The 18,724-nt window shown below is 44.5% G+C and overlaps 1 protein-coding gene across 1 annotated transcript in view; it reads left to right on the top strand.

The window, feature by feature from the left end:
• LOC115458679 (myotubularin-related protein 10-like) overlaps positions 1-18,724 on the top strand; it is a 140,057-nt gene that overhangs the window by 84,910 nt on the left and 36,423 nt on the right. Inside the window, 4 exon segments of the mRNA XM_030188511.1 lie at positions 1,719-1,807; positions 3,275-3,405; positions 5,936-6,005; positions 17,947-18,017. Coding sequence (XP_030044371.1) covers positions 1,719-1,807; positions 3,275-3,405; positions 5,936-6,005; positions 17,947-18,017 — 361 coding nt within the window.

An 18,724-nucleotide genomic window follows, 5' to 3' on the forward strand; every position in this document is an offset into this window, starting at 1 on the left:
AATGGAGGCAGTGCATGCAAATAGATTTCATGCATATTCATTGGGGAAATCCTGAAAACCTAACTGGATTACAGCCCTCGAGGATCGAGGTTGGACACCCCTGGATTAGACTTTGCACATTCTGCACCAGTTACTAGGTTGGAGTAGTTCTAGATTGCTAGAAGGATTGTGTACTGTATTCTATTCTATGATGACTAATGGAGAGGACAGGAATACTGTCACTGTGTCTGCCCATCATGTTTTTTTTTTTTTTTTGTTACATTTGTACCCCGCACTTTCCCACTCATGGCAGGCTCAATGCGGCTTACATGGGGCAATGGAGGGTTAAGTGACTTGCCCAGAGTCACAAGGAGCTGCCTGGTTTGAACAGATACCCTGTTCATTTCTGTCTTTTATATATTTCTTAATTATATGTTATAGTTTAGTGCATTTTTATGCAATTGATATGTTTTAATACTGTTGGCAGTATTTATTATTATTTTTTTAAAATATCTTTTATTTACAAAAAGCAAACATTACAACAATACCAGGAAACTGATTGTGATGAAAACAAATTCTGTTACAGTACAGCATTACTGCACATAATATTCAGTTTTCACCCTTCCCTCTCTCTCTCTCCCAAACATCTTATCTGTTGTGTAGGAGAGTCCACCTTGTAGGGAGTGGTGTTCCTTACACCCACTCCAGAGACATAATTAAGTACTGTTTGAATGACTGGTAATGCTACTCTCCTCCCTATTCACCCCACCCCCACCCTTACTGGTGACTGTACCTTTTCCTGAACATAGTACATCTTAGTAATTTAGGAATAAACTATGGGCTCTAGCAGTCAAATTAGACCACACAACTGCCCAAATCTTTTGGAATCTGGTTTTTATTAGTATTTTAATGATCTGATTAATGAAATAAGCTTATGTGCAGCTGATTCAACAGAACCTGATGTAAATTTGAGGGTGTTACCGTTTTTCTAGTCACTGTTTCTGGAAGATTGTTTTTGAAGGATAAATATCGCAAATCATATTTTTCAGTGAGGCTGAAGGAGATTGGTTTTATGTTTTCTGTCACTAAAAATCACAGAATTTCATAGAGTGCTGTTTTGAGTAAGGTTTAAGGTTTATTGCATTTGATGTACTGCCTTTCACATAGTGCAATAAGTAGACTTCGTTTTCTAGCCATCTGCTCCCTTATCCAGTTGGGAACTGAGCGCTTTGCAAGATTTAGGGGCTCCTTTCTAAGTGGTTAACGTGCAAATTAACACGTGTGAACTATTTCTGCATAAGCACACCAGTTGTTACCGCAGTGGCATGGCAGTTAGCAGACAATAATTTGTATGTTAGCTCCATGTTAGGGAGCGGGAACTAGGTGGGTCATAACAGAAAATGGATGTGGACTGCATATTACAGTTAGCGCAGATTCGCTTAGCGCTGCCTCAGGAGGCACTAAGTGCAACCACAATAACTGCAACAAGAGTTACGCATGCTAGTGCAGTATTCAGTGCGGAAATTGCAAAGGACATGCTGGGCATTCTCCCAACAGTTAGCACAAACTCTTTGCACTTATCATTTTAATTTTTATCGTTACGTCACGCTAAGTGCAAAAAAAGCGCACTTCAATAACAGGGCCACTTGGAGTCACAAGTAAATATACACACCAACATTTGTTGGGCTAAAAACTTACTTTGTTGTCTCTTACCATTGGCCTTATTTTTCTGTATCTAGCTGTGGTGTTGGAATCACCCCAATGGAAGTGCACTTGTACGCATGGCCAACATAAAAGATATGCTGCAACAAAGGAAAATAGACCAAAGGTAAGAAAAATGACAAAAACATCATTTTTATTTAACTAGGCATGTCTCTAGAAAATATGGCAGCTTTTTGTGCAGTACTTGCTGGCAGCCCGCTCTGATATGTTGCCGAATCTCATTGTGAACAGCATGGGGCAGATTAATATTCCAAACACTTGCTGTGCAAGCTTCCTGTGGTAAAGCAAATAACTGTTCCTTTTGAAAGATTGCCTTGTCCTTACTGTGGTGTAGAGAATTTGCCATGTATTGTTCTTGCTTGTTTTCCATTTAACTGATGATGTTCAAATACAAAGTGAATTCTATAGCACACTGTTATTTTCTCTGTTGGATTTGAATAGCAGGTGACTAGAATGATTTTTTTAATTTTATTCTGTTGATTTACTTAGATATTTGAAACTAAACGTACAGGATATTCTCTCTAAGGCTGACATTTATAGAACTGTAATTGATGTTATGCATTGTTATTTTATTACGTTTTACTAGATTGTAAAGTGCTTGGGGCAATTGAGAAATGAATCAATTAAAAATGTCACACCATCATAAAACATTGTGATGGTGGCCCAGTAGAAACACAAACAAAGCTAGACCAACCAACTTATATTGAGCTCAAGGAGACACCAAAGGGCAATTGCAAGATGTTGAGTACCAATAGATAATTTCCTCACTTTTTCATCATCGGTCTCCCGTTCTTATTTCTATTTTCAGAACGGTCAACTCAGGTAATATTAGTGTGACCAAAACAAGAACAATGTACTTGCCCACTTTTTCATCATCTATTTCTCATGCTTATTTCTATTTTCAGAACGATCAACTCGGGTAATATTAATGTGACCAAAACAAAAACATACAGTGTGCTCAAAGTTACCTACAGTCTCTTATCCAAAATTATATATGAGTGACTGTGGGTAACTTTGAGCACACTGTTTATGATATGTTTTTGTCACAATAATATTACGTCAGTTCACTAAGTTATTCACAACCACTAATATATAATTTCAGATGAGCGACTGTGGGTAACTTTGAGCACACTGTTTATATGCTTTTGTCAAAATAATATTATGTGACTTCACTAAGTTGCCCACAGCCACTCATATAATTTCGAATCAGTGACTGTGGGTAATTTTGAGCACACTTTTTATATAATTTTGTCATAGTAATATTATATGAGTTCACTGGTTATGATATGTTTTGGTCACACTAATATTACACGAGTTGAGCATTCTGAAAAAGGAAATAAGCACTGGAGACAGATCCTGAAAGAGTGGGGAAGCTACCTTGTATTCTTTTTACCATTTTTTTATGAGCCATTCTGAGCAACAAAATTGTGAAAAAAAGTCTTAAAAGCTATAAATTGGCTGCCCATGTCAGAAACTCAGCGATTGCAAATTATTCCATATATCTGATTGTCATCAGCTTTATTGACAAATCAACATAGTCTATAATGTATTGTGTTCTATTTTCCTTTGTTAGGATTTGTAATGCAATCATGAGAAGCCATCCACAGAGGAACGATGTTTACAAAACAGATTTGGATAAAAGTATGCCAAATATCCAGGAAATTCAGACTGCCTTTAGCAAACTCAAGCATTTGTGTGTTAATGGTAGGTCATACTGAAGGATCTCCTAAGTATTCATGAAAGAGAAGAGTTGTTTTCTTGGGAGAGGAATTTCTGTTTTAAGAAAAGACAGTTCAGTTCTTGTGTAAGCCAGTAGGGGGTAATTCTGTAAAGTGGGCACTAACATTTACGTTCTGATTACATGCAGAATTGATTAGAATAATGGCATGTGTGTGTATGTACATAAGCTCATAAAGGCAAAACTTATTTGCATATGTATGTATATCTTACCTGGTGTGTATTTGGAGCCTGCCATGAGTGGGAAAGTGCGGGGTACAAATGTAACTAAAATAAACAAATAAATACACAGAGATGGAGTCTGGGAATCACTTGTGCATAACTTATAGAATTGTATATGTTATGCACGTATCTTAAGGTGTTCAGGCACGAGCACTTGCCCCAAAATTATAGGTATGTATTTTACTGTTATAAAGTAGAGTAAGCACCTGCTTTTCTTTATAGAATAGGCAATGTATAGGGGCACTATTATAGAATTAATCCCGTATTATCTAGTTATATTGAAAAACAATATCTAATGATGGGTAACAGTCTAGATTCTGAGTAAACAAGTTAAAGGACCTATGTTAAGAATGTATGTTTTTGTGTGTATGTTGTACTTCTCAAAGAATATCACTAACCACAAACCTCTCCAAAAGACATTACACAATGTGATACCCACAAGCGAGCCTTCTCTGGAGTAGCCCCCACACTCTGAAATGCACTCCATGAAAGGCTTCGCTTAACACAAGACTATCTCTACTTCAGGAAGCAGGTGAAAGCTTGGCTCTTCAACCAGGCCTTTAATGGAAGAAGTAACTAACTTGTTAGTCTTACTCACACACACACAAAGAGTGACTCAGGCTGCACATACTGTAGCAGAACACATGTATCCACTCCTACCCTAGCTGAGATAATATTTAACCATCTCTCGGACCTCATGTGCACCTTTATTTAAATTAGTCATCTTATTTTCTAACTCCTCTTATTCTCTTATCTATATGTTCCATCTTTGCTTATACCCTATACTGTCAATTAAAATGTCCTATTACGTATTGTGTTGACATTGTAAGTAGTATACTATTCCATAATTTGTATTGTTATTTGAATATTTTTTACTGCTGTAATTGTCTATTGCTTATGTTTGATTTATTCTTACGTATACCGCCTTTAGCGAATTCCTTCAAAAAAGCAGTAAATAAATCCTAATAAATAAATATAAAAGAAAGATAGGACATGGTGCTTTGATTTTGCATGTTTCTTATCTGATTTTATCAGATACAGTATTTTTTGAATGCTTTCTATAAAATCTCCCCCAAAACACAAATTCCAGCATTTCATCTCAGCCAATCTGTGGAGCTTCCATCCTTTCGCAGAGAGGACAAAGAAGCTCAGTGATCTTTGCAAATCAGACAGACTGTTTGCTTTTTGGTAAGCAGAGGCTCCTTTATGTGTCATGTCTCCTTAATGAACCACATGACTTATAAAATTACTGAACCACAAAACATGTTGGAGGTAGATCAGCCTCTGAACGCCTAATGTTTCTCTGATATGTTATAAAAAATATTGTTAACTTATAAAAATAAGATTTATAAATTGGTATTAAAGAACCTGGATATACTTCTGCACAGAAATACTGGTAGGGTTAAAATCTAAACTCATTAGATCTCAGAAATAAGTAGGGTCAGGTCTGTCCAGTAGGTCTGTGCGAGGGGAATGGGAGGGGGGCATCAGGGAAATCTGGGTATTGTGGTTTGTGGAGGACGATAAGAAGCTTCTGTACTATTCCCCCAAGAAAAGTCACAGGTTCCATGGTGGGGCCATAATCACCAAGCTCAGGAAACAAACACTGATTTGCAGTGCAGGTGAGGTATGTTTCAGAATTTTTCATTTCATGGCCTGTTACATATAGTTGCTGGGACAGTGCTTCAGTATTACATTTTACAAAAAGTAAATACCAGCTTGACTGTTTGTACTATGTATGTCAGAGAAGTATTCTGTTCATTAGGGATGAGATCTGGTTTTAGTAGAAGGTAAAGGCTTGCCTGGCAAATGAGCTGCCTTTAATGAACTCCTGAATTAGTTTTTATATAATCAGAAATGATCATCTCCATTTTTGCGTTGTTCAATTTAACTCTTTGATGGTTTAATCCACTCTTTTTGGTAAATGCATAAAAGCAAAAGTAATTGCTTCATAGATCCAGTTCCCAAAAATATGAGCTAAATTTTCATAACTTAGAATTTTCTAAGCTCTTATTTAGAGCTTATGGAATGCTTCACTACAGAAGAGCTACTGTGCTCTTCGGGGACTAACAGCTGCAGACTGGTTGTGAAATTTATATCTTACACTCATATTGGGCAATGTTTTTAAGATGACACATTTTTAAACAGAGTGAGAGTATTTTCTAAATTAATCAAACATTTTAAAATTACGAGGAAAAGAAGGTGAAGATAACAGCTGCAACATTTTCCAATATTGCAAATGCCTATATCTTAGAATTGTTGTTATGTGTTCTAGAGCCATTTGAAGAAACTGAAGAAAAATGGTTGTCCTTGTTGGAAAGTACTAGGTGGCTGGACTATGTCAGGTATGTGCAATTTTTTCTAGGCATTTTTGTAGTAAAGTACCCTTATGAAGAGATGGCATCCATTTGTCTGTGATATTGCATCATAGGCAAGATGTGGGACATAGGAGCTTGTGAGTTTCCACTGCCCAGTTTCATGCTTGTCAGTTCTGTAACTCTGAAGTGTACTCTTAGTTGGGAATATACCTTTTATACTTGTCATATAAGGAATGAACAAGTAAGCTTTTAAAAGTGTTCATTTTTTGTATATAATTCAGTTATGTTCCATATCATCAAGCTGATCAATCCATAGACTGGTGGGTTGTGTCCATCTACCAGCAGGTGGAGATAGAGAGCAAACTTTTGCCTCCCTATATGTGGTCATGTGCTGCCGGAAACTCCTCAGTATGTTCTCTATCTCAGCAGGTGGTGGTCACACACAGCAGCAGCTCTGGCTAGGCCTCCAAGCCTAATTTTTAGGTTTTGTTGAGTGCCTGGGGTTGAGGGCTCTTTTGAGCAAGTGCAAACCTGGTGGTGCCAGGTCCCTCCTTTTCTCCCCCCTCCCGCTGGCTCCGTTAAAAAAAAAAAAAAAAAAAAAATTTTAAACGTCCTTAAAGGCGTTTATTTCGACGTTTATTTAAACGTTCATTGCAGCTACTCACTGGGACACCAGTTCGTTACAGCTCGGAGCGGACAGCAGGTAATTTTTACCTTTTTATAGCGGGCAGGGGGTTCCCCGATTCTTCTCCTCGTGGCATATGGCGTCGGAGGGCGAGGGCGCAAAGGGTCGCTCCCCGGATCGCTTGAGCGCTTCTAGAGGGGATGCGGGGGTCTTACAGCCTGATTCGCCCTTGTTGGGTGACAGTTTCGTGACCGATGAATGTCCCGGTCCTTCCTCCGGCGTGGCGGTTTTTCCCGCCATAAACGCCCATCCCCCGCTCCTCGCCTCCGCCATCTTGGCCGGCCAAGCGGCTCGGATGGCTTCTTCGTGGGCCGCCCTTGAGGTTGGAGACATTAATGCCATGAACGCCCTTAATTTGGGCGACGGCACAAAAGCGGCTAAAGTTAAGCGCCGTTCTTCCCGCGCGGCTCCTTCGCGGAGTGTCGCGCCGGACGCCATTTTGGATGCGCAGCATGTCTCTCCCCCGCTCTTGCGAGCGCTGGTTGAGGGTGCGTCTAGGGCTGTTGCCCAGGCTGCGGAAGTGCACAGTCTGGGGGGTTTCTCCCCCGAGTTTGTTTTGCTGCTGCATCAGGCTTTCCTCATGCAACACGCTGCCCCTGCTCCCTCGTCTGGTAAAGAGGTTGAGGTTCCCAGAGGTAAACGCCCTCGGGTTGATTCCCAGGCCTTGGAGGAATTTGTCTCCTCCGATGTAGATGAGGGCAGCGTGTCTGAGATCTCCCAACGGTCCTTTGCGGATTCCTTGGAGGAGACGGATCCCCGCTCGGATGGAGCGGATGACCCCTCTGCAGCGCGGCTTTTTAGCCCAGGGGATTTGCCCAACCTGTTGTTACAGGCCATGGACACTTTGAAGATTTCCTCTCCGGAGGACGTCTCTCCCTCAGCCCTTGTTGGCTCTGCCATTATGCTGGGGACGAAGCGCCCGCCTAGAACCTTCCACGTGCATGATGCCATGCACACCCTAATTTCGGCTCAATGGGATGTCCCAGAAGCGAGCCTTAAAGTGGCTAGGGCTATGTCCCGCCTCTATCCTTTGGCTGTGAGTGAACGTGAGGCCTATCTGTGGCCTACCGTGGATTCTTTAATCACTGCGGTGACTAAGAAAACGGCGTTGCCGGTGGAAGGTGGCACGGCCCTAAAGGACGCCCAAGACAGAAGATTGGAGGCGGCCTTAAGGTCGTCCTTTGAGGCGGCTGCTTTAAGTTTGCAGGCCTCAGTTTGCGGCTCCTATGTGGCCAGGGCGTGCCTCACTATGGTGCAGCGGGCTTCCCCCTCGGATCATTCCTTGAGGGCTGATTGGCCGGCCCTGGAATCGGGCTTAGCCTATTTGGCAGACTTGCTGTATGATGTCTTGAGGGCCTCAGCGAAAGGCATGGCTCAGACAATCTCTGCGCGGCGGTGGCTTTGGCTGAAACATTGGTCTGCTGACCACGCCTCTAAATCCCGCCTGGCTAGGTTGCCTTTTAAAGGCAAGCTGCTCTTTGGGGTCGAGCTGGACAAATTCGTGACCGATCTCGGCACGTCTAAGGGCAAGAAATTACCAGAGGTCAGGGCTCGGGCTAGTTCTCGTCCCGGTACCTCCAGAGGACGGTTGCAGGAAGCCCGTCGGTACCGCCCGGGCAAGTCGGGTTCCTCTGCCCCCTCTTCCTTCAAGAGGAATTTCTCCCCCAAGCAGCATTCCTTTCGCAGAGACCGCCGTCCCGGAGGTGCTCCCTCCGGCCCTCCCCCAGGGTCTCGTACCCAATGACGGGGTCTTGGTCCACGCCCCAGTGCAGATTGGAGGACGGCTGTCCTCGTTTCTGGGCGAGTGGACCACAATAACTTCAGACGCGTGGGTGCTGGAAGTCATCAGAGACGGCTACAAACTAGAGTTCTGCCGACCCTTAAAAGACGGGTTTGTACTCTCTCCCTGCAAGTCTCCGGTCAAAGCTGTGGCAGTGCAGCAGACCTTGGACAATCTGATCCGCCTGGGCGCGGTCGTTCCGGTGCCAGAAAGTCAGCTTGGCAAGGGACGTTACTCCATTTACTTTGTGGTACCAAAGAAAGGAGGTTCTGTCCGGCCTATCCTCGACCTCAAAGGGGTCAATCGGGCCTTGAAAGTGCGGCACTTTCGCATGGAGACTCTCCGCTCTGTTATAGCGGCAGTGAAGGCAGGAGAGTTCCTGGCATCCTTGGACATCAAGGAAGCGTACCTGCATATTCCCATCTGGCCTCCTCATCAACGCTTTCTGCGTTTTGCAGTCCTGGGACGACACTTCCAGTTCAGAGCCCTCCCTTTCGGGTTGGCTACTGCTCCGCGGACCTTTTCCAAAGTAATGGTGGTCATCGCGGCCTTCCTACGAAAGGAAGGGGTACAAGTCCATCCTTATCTGGACGACTGGTTGATCCGAGCCCCCTCTTATGCAGAGTGCGGCAAAGCTGTGGACCGGGTAGTTGCTCTTTTGAGCTCCCTGGGATGGATCATCAACTGGGAGAAGAGCCAGCTGCGCCCGACTCAGTCCCTGGAGTACCTGGGAGTTCGATTCGACACCCAAGTGGGCAGAGTTTTCCTGCCAGACAATCGGATTGTCAAACTTCAGGCTCAGGTGGACCAGTTCCTAGTAGCCTCTCCCCTTCGGGCTTGGGACTATGTGCAGCTGTTGGGCTCTATGACGGCCACGATGAAAGTTGTGCCCTGGGCCAGGGCTCATATGAGACCACTTCAACACTCTTTGCTGCAGCGCTGGACTCCGATGTCGGAGGATTATGCTGTGCGCCTTCCCTTGGACCCAGCAGTGCGCAAGGCGCTGAGCTGGTGGATGCAGACAGACAAGTTGTCTGCGGGAATGCCTCTGGTGACCCCAGAGTGGATTGTCGTCACGACGGACGCCTCGTTGTCGGGCTGGGGAGCCCACTGCTTGGGAAGGACAGCGCAGGGGCTCTGGTCTCCTGCAGAGGCAAAGTGGTCTATCAACCTCCTGGAACTCAGAGCCATTCGGTTGGCGCTTTTGGAGATCATCCCGGTACTGGTGTTGAAGCCAGTACGGGTCCTGTCGGACAATGCCACGGCTGTGGCCTATGTCAACCGCCAGGGAGGTACCAAGAGCGCCCCTCTAGCCAAGGAGGCTATGAATCTTTGCCAGTGGGCGGAAGCGAACCTGGAGCAGCTTTCAGCGGCCCACATTGCCGGAGTCATGAATGTCAAGGCGGACTTTCTCAGTCGCCATACCTTGGAGCCCGGAGAGTGGCAGCTATCTGCTCAGGCGTTCTTGGACATCACGAAGCGCTGGGGCCAGCCGAGCCTAGATCTGATGGCGTCATCGGCCAATTGCCAAGTGCCGCGCTTTTTCAGCAGAGGACGGGACCCTCGATCCCTGGGAGTAGATGCTCTTCTCCAAAAGTGGCCGACACAAGAGCTTCTCTATGTGTTCCCGCCCTGGCCCATGTTGGGCAGGGTGCTAGACCGGGTGGCAAAGCATCCCGGCAGGGTAATCCTGGTGAGTCCGGATTGGCCCAGGCGTCCCTGGTATGCGGACTTGATCAGGCTCTCAGTCGACGATCCTCTGCGGCTGCCAGTGGAGCAGGGCCTGTTACATCAGGGTCCCGTGGTGATGGAGGATCCCTCCCCCTTTGGTCTTACGGCCTGGCTATTGAGCGGCAGCGTCTGAGGAAGAAGGGCTTCTCAGACAAGGTCATCGCCACTATGCTGAGAGCGAGGAAGCGCTTTACTTCTACTGCTTACGCCAGGGTTTGGCGTATCTTTGCAGCGTGGTGTGAAGCAGGCTCACTTTCTCCCTTCACTGCTCCAATTTCTTCAGTGTTGGCGTTCCTGCAAGAAGGTCTGGAGAAAGGCCTGTCGCTCAGTTCCCTTAAAGTCCAGGTAGCGGCTCTGGCTTGCTTCAGGGGCCGCCTGAAGGGTGCTTCCCTGGCTTCGCAGCCAGATGTGGTGCGCTTTCTCAAGGGAGTTAATCACCTGCGCCCTCCTCTGCACTCAGTGGTGCCTGCGTGGAATCTCAACCTGGTGCTAAGAGCATTGCAGAAGCCGCCTTTTGAACCCTTGTCGAGGGCATCTCTGAAAGACCTGACGTTGAAAGCAGTCTTTTTGGTGGCTATCACTTCAGCCAGAAGAGTTTCCGAGCTCCAGGCGCTCTCATGTCGAGAGCCTTTTCTGCAGTTCACTGAGGCAGGAGTGACTATTCGCACAGTGCCTTCCTTCCTGGCCAAGATTGTTTCTCGCTTCCATGTGAATCAGCAGCTCTGTCTCCCTTCCTTTCGTAGGGAGGACTACCCAGAGGAGTACTCTGCTCTTAAATATCTGGATGTGAGACGAGTCATCATCAGATACTTGGAAGTGACCAATGATTTCCGGAAATCGGATCATCTGTTTGTCCTGTTTGCAGGTCCTCGTAAGGGTCTGCAGGCTGCTAAGCCTACAGTGGCAAGATGGGTCAAGGAAGCCATTGCAGCGGCTTATGTGGCCGCGGGGAAGGTGCCGCCTATCCAGCTGAAGGCTCACTCCACGAGAGCTCAGGCGGCCTCGATGGCAGAGGCCGGATCCGTCTCCTTGGAAGAGATATGCAAGGCGGCAACTTGGGCTTCGGCTCATACATTCTCCAAGCATTACCGTTTGACTGTGGCTGCACGGGCGGAGGCCCGGTTTGGAGCTTCAGTGTTGAGATCAGGGATTTCAATGTCCCGCCCTGGGTGAGTACTGCTTCGGTACATCCCACCAGTCTATGGATTGATCAGCTTGATGATATGGAAGGTAAAATTATGTATAATCATACCTGATAATTTTCTTTCCATTAATCATAGCTGATCAATCCATAGCCCCTCCCAGATATCTGTACTGTTTTTATTCTGGTTGCATTTCAGGTTCAAGTTTAGTCTTCAGTTACTTCAGAAAGACTTCGTGTTCAAGTTTTTTCACTTGGATTCTTCAAGAGTTAAGACGAGTTTGTGTTACAGTGAGCTGCTGCATTCCTCTCCCCTCCGTTTTACGGGGCTGGATTGAGACTTAAAATTCTGCCGGCACTCCCTCCCGCTTCGTGCGGCTGTAGGGCAGCTTTGTACCCCTCCCGCTTCGGCGGTGTTAGGGTCAGTCAGCTCCTCCCGCGGTTGCGGTTGCAGGATAAGCCAGATCCCCCCGCATCGGCGGGTGTGGTGTCCCTCCCCCGCTCCGCGGGGATGAGCTGGACGGATTCCCCTCCCCCACTTGTGTGGGGATGAGCTGGGTTAATTCCCCTCCCCCGTTTCGGCGGTGGTGAGCTGGGCAGAGTGTCCCTTCGTGGGTGTAATTCTCTAAGTGCTGAGTCCTGCGGATGGAGCTTTGATATCGACATACTGAGGAGTTTCCGGCAGCACATGACCACATATAGGGAGGCAAAAGTTTGCTCTCTATCTCCACCTGCTGGTAGATGGACACAACCCACCAGTCTATGGATTGATCAGCTATGATTAATGGAAAGAAAATTATCAGGTATGATTATACATAATTTTACCTTATCCTTGATAAAATCATTCCATATCACTCTGTGGTCTAACTCAACCCTGCACCCTTCCTCTTAGGTTAGGCCACAAGAGGATCATTTGTACCTGGGTTGGGGGTGGGGGTGGGGGGGACAGAGATCCTTTCATTTAGCTAGGATGGAGACTCTAGCATGTTCTCTGTTTCTTCTCAATTTAGTTGAGAGATATGATAACAGCCTGTATTTGAAAACAGATGGTATTTTAAGAGCACTTTTACCCTAACTCTTATTTGTTCTCTGGAAGAGTCAGATTTTTTAAAATTGAGAATTATAGAATGTTAATCTGTGGGCCATCGGGTCAATTTTACTGAACGCACTGAGCCTGCTACCGAGCGGGAAAGAGCGGGATATAAATGCAACAAATAAATACATAAATAAACTACTAATTTAATATAATATGTTCTGTGTAATCTCTATATACTGAATACAGTTGTCTTGATACTTAAAACCACGTATGTGTTCATCAGTAGATAGACTCCAAGGAGGCAGTACATGCAAAACAATGTTATGAATATTCATTGTGGATATCCTGAAAACCTGACTGGCTGGGGTTCCTCCAGGACAGATTTGGGAATCATTGGCCTAGGCATCAACCTCAAGTCAGTGTAGTATGAGAAGTATGCCAGTGGTTCCCAAACCTGTTTTGGAGGCTCCCCAGCAAGTCAGATTTTCAAGGTATCCACAATGAATCCACTGCCTCTATTGCATATAAATCACTTTCATTAATATTCATTGTGACTATCCTGAAAACCTGATTAGCTGCAATGAATCCACTGCCTCCATTGCATATAAATCACTTTCATTAATATTCATTGTGACTATCCTGAAAACCTGATTAGCTGGGGAACCCCCAGGACAGGTTTACATAAGATTAGCCATACTGGGTCAGACCAATGGTCCATCTAACCCAGTATCCCATTTCCAAACAGTGGACAAGCCAGATCCACAAGTACCTGGCAGAAACCCAATTATTAGCAACATTCCATGCTACCAATCCTGGGACAAGCAGCTGCTTCCCCCATGTCTGTCTCAATAACAAACTATGGTGTTTTCCTCCAGGAACTTGCCCAAACGTTTTTTTAAACCTAGATACGCTAACCGCTGTTAACACATCCTCCGTCAAAGAATTCCAGAGCTTAACTATTCGTTGAGTGAAAGAATCTGCTCGGAGGAAAGGAAGGTGAGCAGTAGAGTTCCTCAGGGGTCGCTGCTGGGGCCTATTCTGTTTAGTATATTTGTGGGAGATATTGCTGAAGGGTTGGAAGGAAAGGTGTGCCTTTTTGTGGATGACACAAAAATAGTTAATAGAGTGGGTACCCTGGAGGGAGTAGAAACGATGTGAAGGGATCTCAGAACATTAGAAGAATGGTTGAGGGTCTGCCAGTTACAATTTAATGCCAAGAATTGTAGAGTGATGCACTTGGTGTGCGGAAACCCAAAAGAGAGATACCGGATAGGAGGAGAGAGTTTAGTAAGCTTGACTCAGGAGAGAGACCTTGGGGTGTTGGTGTCGGAGGATCTGAAGGTGAAGAAACAAGGCGACGGTCGTGGCCAGAAGGATGCTAGGCTGCGTAGAGAGGGGCATTACCAGCAGAAGAAAGGAGGTGTTGATGCCCCTCTACAGGTCGTTGGTGAGGCCCCACTTGGAGTATTGTGTTCAGTTTTGGAGGCCGTATCTTGATGTAAAAAGACTGGAAGCGGTGCAAAGAAAAGCTACAAAAATGGTATGGGATTTGCGTTGCAAACCGTATGAGGAGAGACTTGCTGACCTGAACATGTATGCCTTGGAGGATAGGAGAAACAGGGGAGATATGATACAGACGTTTAAATATTTGAAAGGTATTAATCCGCAAATGAACCTTTTCCGGCGACAGGAAGGCGGTAGACCTAGAGGACATGAATTGAGGTTGAAGGGGGGGCAGACTCAGGAGTAATGTCAGGAAGTATTTTTTTCACAGAGAGGGTGGTGGATATGTGGAATGCCCTCCCGCAGGAGGTGGTGGAGATGAAAACAGTAATGGAATTCAAACATGCTTGGGATAAACACAAAGGAATCCTGTTTAGAAGGAATGGTTCTGTGGAATCTTAGCGGAGATTAGGTGGTGACACCGGTAATTGAGAAACAAAACAGGAGCTGGGCAGACTTCTACGGTCTATGCCCTGATCGTGACTGAATAGATAGGGATGAGCTGGAGTGTAAATTTTAAGGGGCTTCGATGTTAGCTTCAGAACTTAGTACAAGAACAGTACTGGGCAGACTTCTACGGTCTGTGCCCTGAGAAAGGCAAGGAAAATCAAACTCCGGTATACATATAAAGTATCACATACCATGTAAAATGAGTTTATCTTGTTGGGCAGGCTGGATGGACCGTACAGGTATTTATCTGCCGTCATTTACTATGTTACTTTGTAATATTTCCTCCTATTTGTTTTAAAAGTATTTTCATGCAACTTCCTTGAGTGTCCCCTAGTCTTTGTACTTTTGGAACAAGTAAAAAAATCGATTTACTTCTACTCGTTTTACACCACTCAGGATTTTATAGACCTCAATCATATCTCCCCTCGTCCGTCTCTTTTCCAAGCTGAATAGCCCTAACCTCTTTAGCCTTTCCACATATGAGAAGATTCCATCCTCTTTATCATTTTGGCCACTCTTCTTTGAATGTTTTCAAATTCTGCTATAAGTTTTTTGAGATACGGTGACCAGAACTGAACACAGTACTCAAGGTGCGATCACACCATGGAGAGATATAGAGGCATTTGGGAACCACTGGTATATGTTCATGCCTTCCCAGACAAGAGAAAGCCATTCCTGAAGATACCAACAAGGCAATCTGCTTTTAGCCTACCTGGATGAACAAAGAACTTCCTTCTCTGTAGAGATCTACTGATTTTGCCCAAAATATCGGTTCCCTTTTCTTGTCACATTTGTCTCCCCTCTCTATGCAGTGGCTCCTAATGTCCAATTGCAAAGGAGCAAGACTGTCAGTCATAGGGGCAGAAGAGCTTGATGGAAGTTGCCAGGCTAAAACTGCATCCACCTAAGCAATGCTCTAACAGACCTAAGGATGGGTTGTGTTCTTTCCAGCTCCCTTAATAGTTCAGGATCATGATAATCCTGTTGGCACTGAAGCTTCTGGCTGACGTCCTCTGTGCATTATGTTGCACAGCCAGCCTCATAGCAGTACAACAGCCTGACAGTGCTCTGTTTTTTTTTTTTTTTTTTTTTTTTTACTGTCATCATAGACTGGAGGTCTTTGCCAGTGCACTTCCCCCTGTGTAACCGCAGCGCAGATTGACTGCATGCTTCTTTAGCACAAGGTGTTAGTCTTCCCTGCAGTGCAAGTCTTTAAGTACTAAAATGTGGATTCTTATCATTGCATGCACTGGCTAATACCACTGCAACTATTATAGTACTCCAAAAGTCTGCTTCTCTGGATACTCATTTCATACCTTTATCTTGCAATGCTGCTTGGGCCAGTCCATAACAAGAGACAGTGTATTCAGTTGTGCTGTGTTGGCCAATCTGTCTGTATACTGTCCATTTTCCAGGAGCACATCAGCAATGCAGTACTACACGAAGAGAGGAGTAGCCTTGAGTTTTGGAGATACCCACTTCTGTGCCTGACAGTCCTGCTTAGTGATTGAAAAAAAAATATTGTTTCTCACCTGTAATAGTTGTTTGCCATAGACAAACAGGACTGATCAGGGTCACAATCCCTCTTATCTCCATGAGAGTTCTGTTAATTCTTGGGCTGAGGAGCTGAGGAAATTGCAGCTCATAGGAAGAGCTGCACATGCTCATAGGAAGAGCTGCACATGCTCAGAATTTAAGCTAAGTTCTGTGCACTGGGAGAGCAGGTCTGTCCTGGCAGCATGCGATGATATCACCTGCTTGTGTGCCTGATCAATCCTGCTGTCTACAGGGAAACATCTATAGCAGGTGAGCATCAGTACTATACAAATAACTTGTAAGTATATATTCAGCAATGGTGCTTGTACATTTATCACTGCAAAAATTTAACTTTATATGGAGAAGAGATGACGTTAGAAAGTAGTAAATTTAAAACAAATCGGAGAAAATATTTCTTCACTCAACATGTAATTAAACTCTGGAATTTGTTGTCAGAGAATGTAGTGAAAGTGGTTAGATTAGCAGGGTTTAAAAAAGATTTGGATGGCTTCCTAAAGGAAAAGTCCATAGACCATTATTAAATGGACTTGGGGAAAATCCACTGCTTATTTCTAGAGTAAGCAGCATAAAATGTATTACTGTTTTGGGATCTTGCCAGGTATTTGTGACCTGGATTGGCCACTGTTGAAAACAGAATACTGGACTTGATGGACCTTCGGTCTGTCCCTATATGGCAATACTTATTAAATTATATGGCTGCTGTCCCACTGAATATCATCTTCAATTACTTTATTACTGCTGGAGGTTCCTTGGTATTACAGTTGGTCTGTTCTTGATTTTGTAGTTGAAGATGTTCCAAAAAGTATCATTACTCTTCCTCTGTATTCTGTACACTAATACAAAGCTTTTAGCTTCTGTTATGTGTAGTTGATATAAGCTTGGAACAAAGTTTTTCATTAGTAAGAACAGGAGACTACAAATAATAGTTTTCGGAATAACAAAAACAGATAGTTGACCATAAACTAGAACTAATGCATGTAAAGGAATCTCAGATATTATTTAGGAATGTTTTACAAACTTGACCTGTTTGTTGTTTCCCTGGAGTACTGCCACGTGAGACCTGTGAATTTGAGTTAAGGTAGTGTGGTTGCCATGTTAGTCTACTGTAAAGGTTTAATGGATAGAAATAAAACAAAGAAAAAAAAAGAATAGTAAGATGATCTCTTTTTATTTGACAAACTTAATACAGTTTTTTACTAGCTTTTGAAGGACAAAACCTTCCTTCTTAGATCAGAGCAGTGAAATAGGTTGTGAGAACTATGAATCACTTGCAGTGTTGCCAGGTGGGCGGTTTTACCGCCCAATTGGGCGGTTTTCCGCGACCCGCCGCGGGAAATTTTTGCCCGCGGCGGGTTGCGGTTTTTTGGGCTGGTTTTTGTGCTTCGGGCGGTTTTTTTAGGTGGCTTTTTCGGCCGCGGTGGGCGGGGTTAGTTACGTTTGTGGGCGGGGTTAGTGACGTGGGAGGCGGGGTTAGTGACGTGGGAGGCGGGGTTAGTGACGGGGAAGGCGGGGTTAGTGACGGGGAAGGCGGGGCCGATGACGGCGGGGGCGGGGTTGATGACGGCGGGGGCGGGGGTGATGACGCGGGGGCGGGGGTGTCAGGGGCGGGGTTTGAGTTTGGGCGGGTTTTGGGCTGGATTTTGGGCTCCTTTAGGCTGGAAAAATATTTTCCACCTGGCAACCCTGATCACTTGCTGCAGTTTCTTTCATAAATGTTTAGTTTATGCTATTTTCTGGGCCTGGTTTCTTAAAACTGACAGATTGAAATCCGTGTTCTGATAAGAGAATCAGGCGATTAAGTATGGGAGATATGGCAGCTATGGTTTATATGGTACAGATTTAACCATTTGGTTTGAATCAGTATAAGTTTAATCATTTAATTAGATCTGGCAATTCAGAAATAACTGGTATCCTACTTAGCAGTCTCCATTTGATTATAGAGTTTTTCTTTTTAAAGTAGAAAAGACATAGATTGTCTAGTAGCATAGGTTCTGTTTTGAAAAGCAGCCCTTCTGCATTACAGCAAAACTGTTTTGGAAAAAAAATATTTATATTCCCTTGGATTTGTTCACTTATTTTCTTTAGGATGTTCCTGAGACATTCCATTGAACTGGTTTATATGCTTGATGTTAAGCATCTATCAGTCATCCTGCAAGGTAATCCATTTTATAACACAAAATGTCATTGTAGTGGTTCAGATGCCTGTAGAATGTTCAGCGTTATGGACAAAGGGTTTTGTCTATCTTCTGTGGTCATTATTTCTGCCACGTCCTGGAGGTATACCTAACTAGTCTAGTTTTCAGGGTATCCCTAATAAATATGCATGAGAGAGTTTTTTGTTTTTTTTCATATTCTAGGTCTTCAGTGTATGCAAGTCTCCATTATGTGTATTTCATTGTGGTAATCCTGAAAATCTAATGGGCCAGGTGTGCCTCCAGGACAGTGCTGGGAAACAGCAAGATACTTGTCACCTCACAAGATCATTTTTGCTAAGCATAATTAAATGTAAGACATTAGTGTTTGTCATATCTTTCTGACTCTTGAATAATGGCTTTCTTAATAATTTTTTTTGTTACATTTGTACCCCGCACTTTCCCACTCATGGCAGGCTCAATGCGGCTTACATGGGGCAATGGAGGGTTAAGTGACTTGCCCAGAGTCACAAGGAGCTGCCTGTGCCTGAAGTGGGAATCGAACTCAGTTCCTCAGTTCCCCAGGACCAAAGTCCACCACCCTAACCACTAGGCCACTCCTTCACTAATGAGTGTATATGATAAAGTCTGTATTATATTTAGCTCACTCCTTTTCATTGGTAGCTCAAGGTAAGTTGCATTCACAAACAGTAGGTATTTTTCCGTTCCCC

The sequence above is a fragment of the Microcaecilia unicolor genome, chromosome 1 (genome assembly GCF_901765095.1).
Source record: "Microcaecilia unicolor chromosome 1, aMicUni1.1, whole genome shotgun sequence".
Classification (NCBI taxonomy): Eukaryota; Metazoa; Chordata; class Amphibia; order Gymnophiona; family Siphonopidae; genus Microcaecilia; species Microcaecilia unicolor.